This window comes from Vidua chalybeata, chromosome 2, assembly GCF_026979565.1.
Source record: "Vidua chalybeata isolate OUT-0048 chromosome 2, bVidCha1 merged haplotype, whole genome shotgun sequence".
In the NCBI taxonomy this organism is placed as follows: domain Eukaryota; kingdom Metazoa; phylum Chordata; class Aves; order Passeriformes; family Viduidae; genus Vidua; species Vidua chalybeata.
Window position 1 is genome coordinate 66,865,462 of NC_071531.1, and position 12,670 is coordinate 66,878,131.

The window sequence follows — 12,670 nt, forward strand, 5'->3', positions numbered from 1 at the left end:
CAAAGAGTGTTCTCATACATTTTTGTTCTTTTAATTCCTGTGCTGCCCACATGCAGTCTATAGCTGCGTACACACCACACTGCTTTAACCTAAGAGCACACCAACAACATACAAAAGTCTGCCAAGACATAGGTACTGCATTAAGAAGCTCAAGAACACCTTGGAAACTCTTGGTTTTGAGACATGTAGGTGAAATGAACAACAAATTTGCCAGCCTACACATGGTTGTGTAGGAAGATTATTACAGGTCCTGACTGATCAGCTAAAATGTCTCTGGGAAATAAAAATTAGAAACCTCACATTTTGAAAACTGCGCACATACAGACATTATACAAAGAACTAACTTAGTAATCAGTGCAAAGTGCATCTTCTCACACAACTGGGTACTACTGCTTCAGTAAGGAGAAATTTGGGTAAGAAAAGGCAAATTCCACTAGATTTTTTATTTCTGCAGTTGAGTTTTATAGCAGGAAAGTTAAAATTTGATAATGAAATTACTAAGTGTGAATATCCAAATCTAGGCTTGTCTTAGACTCTTCACTAAGAATTGGAACGGACTAATCCATGCCACTTAATCATTCCTAAAAATAAGCACAAAGCATTGGTTGGCATGAGGATTATCTTTACAGTACATATTATATTTTTATATACATGCCTGCTACTGCAAAATGCTGGTTTTCACTGCTGTCAATAAGCAATGGGATCGGCTGTATTAACCACACGTCAGAAAGGTCTGTACAAGCACCACTGATGAAAAAATTTGGATCTCACTGTCTGAAATGTCCTACCTCTCATTAAACCAAATTCACCATTTCCTCTGTTTGGTAAGACTCTTTTACACTTTACTGTTCAGAGACTTCTGGAATCCCTGCTGAAACTTAGTCTCCTGTTTGGAATTAGCATCAGCTTACTCTCCTCAAGCAGTAGGCCAGAGTTGCTGAGTTTCAATTCTGAAACCCAAGTAGAGATTGAATGAAAACAGATTTGTGAAAATAATCTCTCCACACCAAAGCAAGCTTTAAGAAAGAAAAAAAAATCATACATGTGGAAGCTATTCCATATGCTTCACTTGCTTTGCTTTTCATTGTAGAAACAGAGCAAGATACATTTTAAATTAGATTTTCTTACCTGGAAAATTAATAGGCATAGGCAGTGGCTTGCCGTTTTATGAACTATTTAATTGGATATTACATTTATGACAAAAGATTTTTTTCTTACATCCTTACCATTTCAATTGATGAATCTTTTGGATAATACAGTAGTTCATAACGCCGTAAGAGTGAAGCACTTGGGTCATACCATTCAGCAATGAAAGCATATCTCTCATCTTGACTCTGGAAAAAGAAAAGGGGCAAAATTGGCTTTTACAGAATGCATACATATTCTATATGTAAAAATACATAAATAAAAAACTTCCTTAATTTGTTATCAGAAAAGTAAAAAAAAAAATCACTTGTAAATGGACTTGCACACTCTGCATATTATCTACTGCCTACCACAGCTGATGACATCTTTTCACTTGTTAGCTATCATCTTTTAAATAGGATGGACCTTGGATCATGGCAGTTTTCCAGACAATCTCACAATTTACCAGGTTTCATCAGTCATGAAGCACGAACTACTACTGAAATTGTTGTCAAACTTCTCAACTTAGTCAAAGTATTTGATTTACTTTCTTTCACTAAAAAAAAATGTGTTCACCTACAATTAAATTACAGACTCTTAACACATTTTCTATACATCCTACAAGGAAACACTTTCCTCTTCCTTAACAGTCATATCTAAATTTCTCTTAATGATGAGATGAACATATTCAAGTTGAAGACAACATTAGTTTGATTCACTACTTAACTTCATGAAATTTGCATAAAGCATAAATAGCCCGACCTCATTTACAACTCATTTTCTGCTCCTAAGGAGTACAGATGAGGAAGATGAATTGCAGTAATTCCAGAAGTGTAACTACATGAGTAGCTTCTCTCCATGTCTCATCGTCAGAGGATAACAGCCCCCAGCAAAGCAAGAACAAAGGCGAGGCACAGCACGTGGATGTGCAATTCTCATTCCTTTTAGTGGCACATGTTTGTTAGTTATTGATGCAATATCAGTTATTTGATAGCTAGAATAGCTAGATGGAGCTCTAAATTTTTAACTCCCACATCTCCTCTAAATCTGACTACTGCTCCTAAGGGCAAGCATGGTCTTATCACAGAATTCTACACTTTACACATATCTGTACTCTTCGTATACACTTTAAAAATTGAGGAAACACTGGGAGCTTAACTTAAAGCCATGTGGGCCTCTTCAGTACTTCAGATTTAAGAAAAGGGCAGCATTTCAGTTGTTACAAAGACCACTTAATAAGCAAAAAGACAGAGAGTTCCTGTAAGCTTCCATGACTACTCTAAAACACCAGCAGGAAAAGAATGACAATTTTCCAGCATCTTCAGCTTACCACTGACTTCGGACTAAGCGCTTTTGCCGGTTGAAGTCCTAACAGAAGCAGCAGCAGAAAAGAATCAGATAATGAAGAACAAATTCAGAATTTTACAATGTGACAAATACTAGTACCTTTTCAGTCAAGAGCATCATGGCAAATGCCCCACCCTTCTGTCAGCTCTTATGGTACTCCCTACACTGAAACAAAAGTATGACTGTACTGCAGAAACACTTATGCCATGGGGGCAGCACAGTGCCCCGTGAAGGATGTGAAGTTTCCATTTTTCTCTATAGAAGTCTGTGCAGCACTGGAAACCTTATTAGCATCAGCTATTCCAACTTCTGTATTATCTGTACAGCACACACTGCAGCCTTTGACAAGAGTTAAGCTCATATTTTACGTGCAGCATCCAGCATGACAACTCCCTAGGGACTTAGCCTGGTTTCCAGCCCTTGCTTGAGCTGAATGTGTTTGCATCGTTACTGCCACTGCCATGATTCTGGAGCTATGCTGTTGTAGATGTCGGCGAACCCAATGGGAAGAATGATGATGTCTAACTCCATTTCAGAAGGCTGAATGATTACTTTATTATAATTATAATATATTAATATGCTATATAAAAGAGGATACTAAATACTACATGCTACTTTCTCTAACTATCATATCTAACTCACAACTCGTGACCCTGTTCTCCAGAGCCCAGACACAGGTGGATCCGATTGGCTCTTAGGCCCAAACAATCCACCATGATCCAACCAAGCACTCACTCTGGGTAAACAATTCTCCAAACACATTCCACAAGAGAAAAACAAGGAGCAGAAATAGAAATTGTTTTCTCTTTCATTTCTCTCTGTGCACCTCAATAAAAAATCCTGAGAGAGAGAGAAATGTGCTTGCCACACTATGCAAATCACAACAAACCGTCTTCTGGCAAAACTCACTCCTGGTTTTTCTATATTGGCAATAAGCAGTAATAAGGGTTGGCAGACTCATTTCAACTTTGATCTCACACTCATACTACTGGACAACAAGATATTTGGCTGACCATCATCTTGTCAAGAATGGATTTTATAGAGAAACAGTTCTCTGCCAAAGGGGTTGTCTAAAAAGAAAAACAGTCCAGTTTCATAGAACCATAGTTCTAGAAACCAATGGTCTTGTAGTTGAGACAGAGAAAATACAAAGCAACACACTCTGTCTTCAGAAGGCTTCAAACCTGTTTTTATTACAGCATGCATGCTTTTTATACATTTACACTTTACTCATTGGTCACGAAAGACAAGGTGCTTACTGGAATAGGCAGTTGCAGGTTTCTCTTATTTATCCTTTTTTCTTTCTTGGTTTCTATGTCAATGACCTTGGTAGAAAATTCTATCGGGGTAAATACAGATCCTCTTATCAAACTTCTCACTGGCTCACAGAAGTCGCTGTAAAACCTCTTCCATATGGTCTGGCTTGGAAGGGACTTTAAAAATTCCCCAGTTCCAAAGCCCCTGCCTTGGCAGGAGCACCTTTCACTAGATCAGATTGCTCAAAAGCCCCATCCAACCTTGAACACTTCCAGAGATGGGGCATTTCTCAAGTACTACCTCCAGAAAATTACTACTGATGGATGAAATAAAATAGATGTACCATCTTTAATCAATGCCTCTTCATAACATGAAGACATATAATTGCATTACTACATGCTACTCTTTCATGTTATAGCCTTGCTTTCAACTATATTTTCCAGGTAGCAGTTGCCACAGAAGTTACCAATTTTCATTTAAGTAAAACTTCCAAAATTTGTAAATTACTTGTCTCAGGGAAGTAATGTGTTTATATAAACAACCAAAGAAAGCACCAGTAGATTTTTTACTTAGTCACCAGTATCAATCATCAGCACCTTCATGTTTACAGTGAGAAACTGCATTGTGTGCCTTGTGTGGTAAGGAATTGCCACTTTTTTTTTTCTTTTAACACAACCTTGGTTTTAAGAATCTGAACTTCATTAAGAATTTGAAATTAATTTTATAAGAGTTTATTCAGTGTCTGAGCTATTAATATTTGTTATTCAGCAAGCTCTGCTAGCCACTGAATAGCAGAAATCAACATTCTGTATTATCTTCTTTTGGCATTGTAAGCAAAAGCAAGGTAATAAATGCTACTTAGAATCGAGAAAAAACTGCAGAGCTAATCCCCAAACACCCAGAAAATGCTATCAGTGAGCAGGACAGCTTGAATCCATTACTGTTATGCATCCAGAAACTATGGAGACCTAATATTTTTCTAAAATGACCAAAACAAAGCCTCTAAAGCTTCTCCTGAGCCATAACTAGAATTTTCTCTGATGTATATACATAGAATTATTACAATAAATATTTATACATGTAGAGAACAGTATCAGAAGAAAAGTTCAAAGCTTATGGAAAACACTCTAAAAATAACTGGAAATATTATATTTGTGAACATGTCAAATGTTTCAGAGGCAGACACTGCAAAGTGAAGACATTCAACACTGAAAGCAAACTGAAGACCCTACCAAACAAGTACCTAAAACATAGCAGGATTCCGATCTTACTATTGCAGATTTATGCAAATAGTCTTAAAACAGATAAAAGACAATACAGAATATAGTCATGATATGGTGAACTTATTCTGGGAAGCCCTTGCCAGGCATTGCTGTGAAACTGCCACTCCAAGTCATCAAAAATGCCAAATAATTTCAAAATGTAAGTTCTTAAAAGTGAGTACATATTAAGTTCACAATATGATAAATGGGAACAGAAACTTTTATTTAGTTATTTAATGGAGTAGGATTTTGAAGGCAAAAGCCAAACCAAAAAAAAAGTCCACTTCCCATCACATACTGTAAGGATTGCAATAAATGTTTAAGCCTTCACTGACCTGAAATTCTAATTTCTGAACACTTACTTTCAATAAGTTTACCACTCAGTCAACAGAGCTGGTATGGCAAACAACCTTCCTATGTACCCTTTCACTAGTGTGTCCTGACTGCAAAGTGGCAAGGAGCCTCAAGGATTTGTAAGTACTGTGGGAGGCAAGCTAAGTTTCATTGTTAACTTCTGTCCATTCTCCTACCAAAGGAAACTCAGAGAAAATACTCTCCAAAGAAGAGTGATTAGAGAACAGTGATGACCTGTCAGGGCGTAACATGTTCAATGCACCACACTGCTCCAGACCAAGAGGGGGTCCTGAAAGGGGAATATTTCACAGCTCTTGACCAGAGAGCACCTCATTCCCCCAGGAAATGGGACAGGCATGTTAGTCACCACTGAAATCACATTCGTTTGAACAGTTCAAGTAACAACAAATCAAGTGAATATATAAATACATTATAACTCAGAAAATTCTTGCTTCAAATAATTAATTTCCATTCATTTCTGTACCATTCCCTCATTAAAATCACACATAGCCTCTGCTCTCATGACTATGCAATTAAACAAGCAATACCTAATGGGTGAGAAATGTTTTTTCACAAATGTTCACTTTAGTGGAAAAATTACTACCACTAAAGAGCCCAGCAGTGATTATGCACTTTACATTTACATACTGATGCTTCCAGAACAGCTGTCTTGAGCTCAGGATTTACATCTCCTTTCCATGGTAAACTCTAGAACCAAGATCAGCAATGTCAATTCACCTACTGTGATGATGGAAAGAAAAGGGTTTTTTCCCTCTTCCTTCTGTAAGTTGCCCAGAAAAACATTTAAATGCATGTGGGTTTTGCTACCTTTTGCTTTTTTATATATATTGGTATGTGTGAATATGCAGTAGGATGGCTCTATGGACATGAGAAACACTTATTGAATACAGCTGAAATAAAAATCCCAGATTTTGTACTTACTTCTGAAAGTGATGGGGGAAGCAGTCATTCTTTGCCAGCATGGAACTAAGAAGATAAATCCAAGCATTCATGAAAGAACTGTGCCCCCAGAAAACTCTGTGCAGAGGGAAATGGTGTGTTTGGAACCAAACTGCCAAGCACATTCAAAACCAAAAAGCAGAATTCTTAACAAGCTGGACAGGACATGATATCTTGTCCTGTAAAACTTTTAGACTTCCAAAAGGCTTCTGTCTACAGGAAAACAAAATGAGATCTACCAAAGGTTTTCATGAGAAGCAACAGTGGTAGAAAAGCAGCTCAAGGACTAATGAACTCCCACGGAAAGGTGAAGAAACTTCACCACTCTGGTTTGACCTGTGAAGAACATAGACCTGGATTTGGTTTTCCAAATGCTTCACCTGACAGCCACACTACTGTACTATTCTGGGGTGAGTACTTATGTCCTACTCCTTCTCTGGTTTTGACTAGAAATTTCATACTAGAGTTTATCTTACAATGGAGAACACAGGGAAATGGGGGCTGATGATTTTTTTTTTTTCAGCTCAAGAGAACTTCACATAAAACAGTACCAAAATATTTCTTAAATTTAGAAAGCCCTGAGGTATCTAGAAAGTGCACCTTTACATGTTATGAGCAATCTGGCTTCTATGAGGTTTTACAGGCTGTAAGGAACTTCAGCATGCATGACATTATCTGACAGAGGATCAGGGCCCACTGCTCAGATATTACAGCTTTAGGAGTCATGCAGAGTATTGCTACATTTTAAGTGTGCAGCTTTGTTATCTGCTGCTCCTTTGATATTTCTCAGTGACTCCGAAATCAGACCAAAGAGAAAAAGAAACAAAGGATTTGAATCATCTCCTAATGAACCAATAAAAAGACTGCAAAACCTCAGTAAAACCTGAATCCAATCCATCCTGATATCTGTGTTCTATATTTTGTAAAAAACTGCTGTCACAGGGAAAACCTCCAGTAAAGCACAGACCAAGCTGTTTCTATGAAAATCACTGTTAACAGGATGGACCAGCAGACAGGAACTATTTTCACACCAAATGGGTATTTCTCCTAATACGCCAAAAAAGCTTTCTGGAAATGTTGCTTTGAAGCTGCCTAAAATTCTTAAAATAAACAATTTTAAGGGAACATTTTTTCACAACCTGCTTCCCCCTCAAACCAGGTTGGCAGCACTCTCAAAAATACTTTGGAAGAGCAAGAGCATTTTTATAAAAAATTGGATGGTTTCAAAGCATAAGAACACTAGTTTTTATAAAACATTTCAGGTGAAGATATCATGAGGCTCATTGACTCCAACATCAGGTAGTCTGCTTATGCATTAACATGTACATACCCTATGTTCTTAGGAAGACACAAGATTTTAAAAAATCACAAAAGTATTAGAGCTTGGCAAGCAAAAAAAAAAAAAAAAAAAAACAAAAAAAAAAAAAAAAAAAAAAAACACCAAAAAAATCTGAAATGGCCAGTGAAGAGGTATCTTTATCTTTCCTCTTTATAGTTTCTACAAAAAACCCACCAACTATTGCCATATGTGCTGGTGCATTCCTTAGACAGATGTTGGCCTTCATAGGGGTGAAGTGAGGGAGCAGACCAACTGCTTTCACCAAGAACATTATTTTCAGAATTAGGCCCAGAAAATGTTGTTATAAACATATCGTCAACTTCCAAAGTCCAGAAGCTACTGCTATAAATGTATGATCAACCTCTAGCAAGTATCGAAGTCCTGTTATGTATTATTTGAAACTGTTCCTCAAAGCCCATAAATCTCCAACTACTGCTCTCCCAGACCAATCCCCACTTCAGATTTAATGCTACTTCCTAGTCCTGAAGAGGACTTCAGCACAAATGAAAAGCAGTGAGTGACAAACTCCTGCTCTGAGGAGCGAGAGCCAAGAAATTGAGCCAGAAGCAGCCACTGACAGTGTTATACTCCCCCCGCAGGCCAGTGACAGAAGTACAATCACAGCAGCACCTGCTTTCTCCAGAGCCCCAGAAATACTCTGATTGCTTTAAATGATTGACTTGATAGCTTTCCTGCTCTCCCATTTCAACATTTGGCAAGCCCTGCTTTATTTTCAGCTGAATGCTTTTAGGTGCGGGCCCTGCTTGATGCCAAACCTCCCACGTAGCACCAAGTGGTCGCAGATTCAGACCACCAGACCAAAAAAACGTAACTCCAATTAGCTTAAAAGACAATCTTAGCCAGTGGGTTAGGACTACTCTTTGATGGAAGGACATCTTAAATGTGACAATCCTCTGTAGACATAAAGCTGAAAAATAAAATTCAAAAACATTTAAAACAATTGAAATTTCTAAAAGATCTCTTTAAAAAGTCAAGTACTTCTGCAAGCATGAGAAATAATGAGGCCTGATTCTCTATATTCAAGTTGCTCATCCTTGACTGTTGTGACCAGAGCCTCTCTTCAGCTCAGGTGTTTAATAAAGGTCCATACCCACCTGGATTCTCTGATGTCTGTAGTTGAGCTCACAGTGAAGTCTAACATTCTGCATGGCAGAAAGTGCTCTAATTTTCAGCATTGTAGTGCACCTTAAATCTCAAAATGAATTCTCATCAGTGCATGCTTATTAAGCTATGTTATTCAAGCCATCTTCTGCCTTCACAGTTTATGTAATACAGGATATTTTCCAGGCAAAACTTAAATCCACAACACTGTGTAGATAGAGCACTCAATTAACTCTGTCTCTTAAAACTCATTTTCCTCCTCCTCTTCTATTCATGTTTCTGACACACGAGACAGAATAATTTTTAGAACTCAAATTTTGCAGCCCCCTCACTGCTGTTGCACCTCCCACTACTTTCTCAACAGGCTTTTCTTTAGCGAAAAAGTAAAATCAAAAGATCACTTTTCAAAAGGAAAAACATCTGGCAACTGCAATTTCCATGACAATGTCTTGACTACAGACAATTCTCAACCTAAGCCTCATACTCAAAAGCTCACTGATGAATTTTGTAAGCATATCTTTTTTTATCCTCTCCTTGTGGAAAGCAAAGCCTACCTAGTCAAAAATTCACACAAATTCTAGACTATTTCAAATTAAGCAAATATTGGATTACTTATTAACATTCTTAATCATATTTGAAATCTATTGAGTCAAACACTCCTACTGCATTTGTGTTTACGCTCCTCCAACTGGTGCTACATCCTTTGGATCCATGGATATCCAGTATTACTGGTACCTAGGCTTCTCAGGTGCCTTTTGGACTTGGTATATTCATATGGCTGTTGCTGCTTGGCATCTGTTGCCAAGCAGCATGGGAATACTCCTGTCCCTATAGCACTAACCAAGGGAATCTTCCTCCTTGGCTGGGATCTCAGTCCAGTAAATCATATCCTTATGCTCAGGGCTGTGATAAACAGAGCTCTAGAAGGTTGAAGGCCTCAAATTTTCTTCTCAGATTTAGGAATCTGCAATTCCATGCCACATCAGCAAAACTATCTGGCTGTTCTGTTGATTTACTAAGCAAGAAATCTGCTTTTACTACTAGATTATGTAAATGATGTAAGCTTCCTATGAAGCATGTAGGCATGATTAGTACAACCTAACCTGTTTCCCCCCTTGGTCTCTGATACAAAATAATCAAGAATTGAAATTCTCAACTGTTGTAGATGTCGGCGAACCCAATGGGAAGAATGATGATGTCTAACTCTTTCAGAAGGCTGAATGATTTTTTTATTATAATTATGTTATAATATATTAATATGCTATATGAAAGAGGATACTAAATACTACATGCTACTTTCTCTATTATATCTAACTAACTCACAACTCGTGACCCTGTTCGCCAGAGTCCAGACACAGGTGGATCTGATTGGCCATCAGGCCCAAACAATCTACCATCATCTAACCAAGCACTCACTCTGGGTAAACAATTCTCCAAACACATTCTACAAGAGAAAAACAAGGACTAGAAATAGAAATTGTTTTCTGTTTCATTTCTCTCTGTGCACCTCAATAAAAAATCCTGAGAGAGAGAGAAATGTGCTTGCCACACTCAACCAATAACTTCAATCCCCTGCGATTACATGTCATACTTCAGTACTTAGTTACAGGATTCATGTTATTTTTCTAATTATGGAAAATAATTTCTCCAAAACACATGAAGGATGCCATACTGCTCCTCACTGCTCTGTCCAGACAGGTTTAGCTTTAGAAGACCAGCTACATCTTGTCTTTAGGAGAACATGTGGTCATTTATTGCACATTTATAAAGCTGCAGATGATAGAATCATGTATTATTTCACTTGTAATTACATGATCACAGGTAATTCCTCTCAGAGCAGTCAGTAGTGCTCAGCACGTGCCTGTCTGCCTCCAATACCTCCAGCAGAGCCTGACAGTGATTTAAGCAAAAGCAGAGCTGTTCCCTGACTCAGAGAACGATTTGCAGCGCAGGTCATCCCACATAATCACATCTGAGCACAAAGTTTAGGTGCTTTGCACTTCATCAGCCAGTGGAGGCAGAATTAATGCTGCCGTGGTCAGCTGCTGAACGCTGTGTCTCCACCTTCCCACCACGAGATTAATGCCTCCATGTGATGCCAGAAGAGAAACACTGGGCTATCTGTGCACACCCCGTTACAAGATCCAACCAATATTGTACTTACAGGAAAAACATTTCTGAAAGGCTCAAAACTTGGCCTAACATTAAAGCTGATGTCAATAATCAAAAGAAAACCATTCCTCTGCCAAATTTCCAGCTTTCAATTTCCAGGATTTTGAGAACTAAAGCATTCCAAAGGAATACTGATTTTTTTTTTTTTTTTTTTTTTTTTGGGTGGGGTTTTTTTAGTGTTTTTATTAGGATTCTGAAGCACTTTCAGATTTTCTCCCCACACATTCTTATTCAGGTATTCCATGAAATTTCAACCTCTTGTAGAATCAATCTGGAAATCTTCACACAGAATGGTTAAAACTGGAGAAAGCTTCAAGCAGCTGGGAAGTCAAGCTTTGAAAGGAAACACCTACAAATCCTAAACTAAAGCTGTCAACAGCACTTCAAAGCACTATAATGCCTACAGCATCTTCAAATTATCTCAGCTCATAATAATCTTCTGAAAAGCTCTTTTAACAAGAACTAGTTGGTTGCCTTGGAATCACAGCTAAGGGAGAGCGGGTCCTTCAGCCAGCCAATACCACGAGCAATTAGCACCCAGGAGTTTGTGTGAATGCTCTGAAGACCACACATGCTGCATCCACCTGGAACAGTCAGAGCTTGTCATGCTCTAGTAACAATTTATGGTCCTATGAAGCTGACAAACAACTCTGCTGACATGTTTCTCATTCACTACTGTGGGCAGTTCAGCAAGTATTTTGTCTGTATTACTGCTTACCCAAATGCTGGCTTTTTCTCAGATTGAGTCAAATTCTAAGGTAGTTGGACTAAATCCAGATTTCAGCTAGTACAGACGTCATGGTCATAATTTATTCTGAAGTCAGACTAATGACAAGTTACTTGCAAACAGAAGTTCTCATGATGAAAGCTGTTCAGCAATTTCCCACTAGTGAAGTAAGAAATCAAAAACCTCTGTGGGGTACAGAAAGCAAAGTGGGTGAGTATAATCATATTCCCAAACTCTGCCAATCCTAACAGACTTTTAAAGGTTCACTTCATGAAGATTTGTTCTACAATTCACAGATTATTTCTCTCCCAAAGCATAGGACTTTTGTCGTCAGATTTGCACAATTGAATGATGTTATTCCCCTGAGATGCAAATGTCTCTGCTGGATGAAGACAGTGACTGACAGATTGCAATTCCATATATAGTTTGAATAAGATTGCTTAGTTCCACCTACTCAGGTGCCCCTGCATTATTAGTGCATTTGATGTTCAGCACCTTTTCAAAAAGGAGGCTTTTTTTCCCACTTTTGTAAAATGGGAATAATCATCACCATTACTCCTTTCATGGAAGGATACAAAGATTTAATAGCTAAAATATCTGTACTATTTAGGCATCATAAATCCCCATTTATTTTGACAAAAACAGAGCAAAGGCAGTTCATCCTGATTTCCAGCTTTCACAGACCATTCACCGGAGCACATGAACCAGGCACCTATGGAAGAAGTCAGAAAGGGAAAATGCTGCTCAGCCCACTGCCCCTGCAGCTGCCTCCAGAAAACACTGCTAGTCCAAAATGTCAGTAGCTGCAAGGTTTGGATCCAGACCACAGTTCTTCTACTCCATCCCAGTGATTTGGGAGTCTTCAGACTTAAAAGACCACAGTTTAAAGAGTGTATTGTAAAAGAGACCATGGGACAGGGCAAGGACAGCATTACTCCTATATAACTAGAAAACATACATCATGATACAGTCCCTACAGTAGGAGAAAGAAAACAGGGAAAGGCT

The 12,670-nt window shown here is 38.2% G+C and overlaps 1 protein-coding gene across 2 annotated transcripts in view; it reads right to left on the bottom strand.

Moving 5' to 3' along the window:
- Window positions 1-12,670, bottom strand: part of NME7 (NME/NM23 family member 7) — a 90,498-nt gene that overhangs the window by 69,875 nt on the left and 7,953 nt on the right. For both annotated transcript variants that reach the window (XM_053934818.1, XM_053934820.1), the window contains exon 2: window positions 1,227-1,334. In XM_053934818.1, the coding sequence (XP_053790793.1) occupies window positions 1,227-1,334 (108 nt within the window). The remainder of the gene's footprint in view (window positions 1-1,226; window positions 1,335-12,670) is intronic.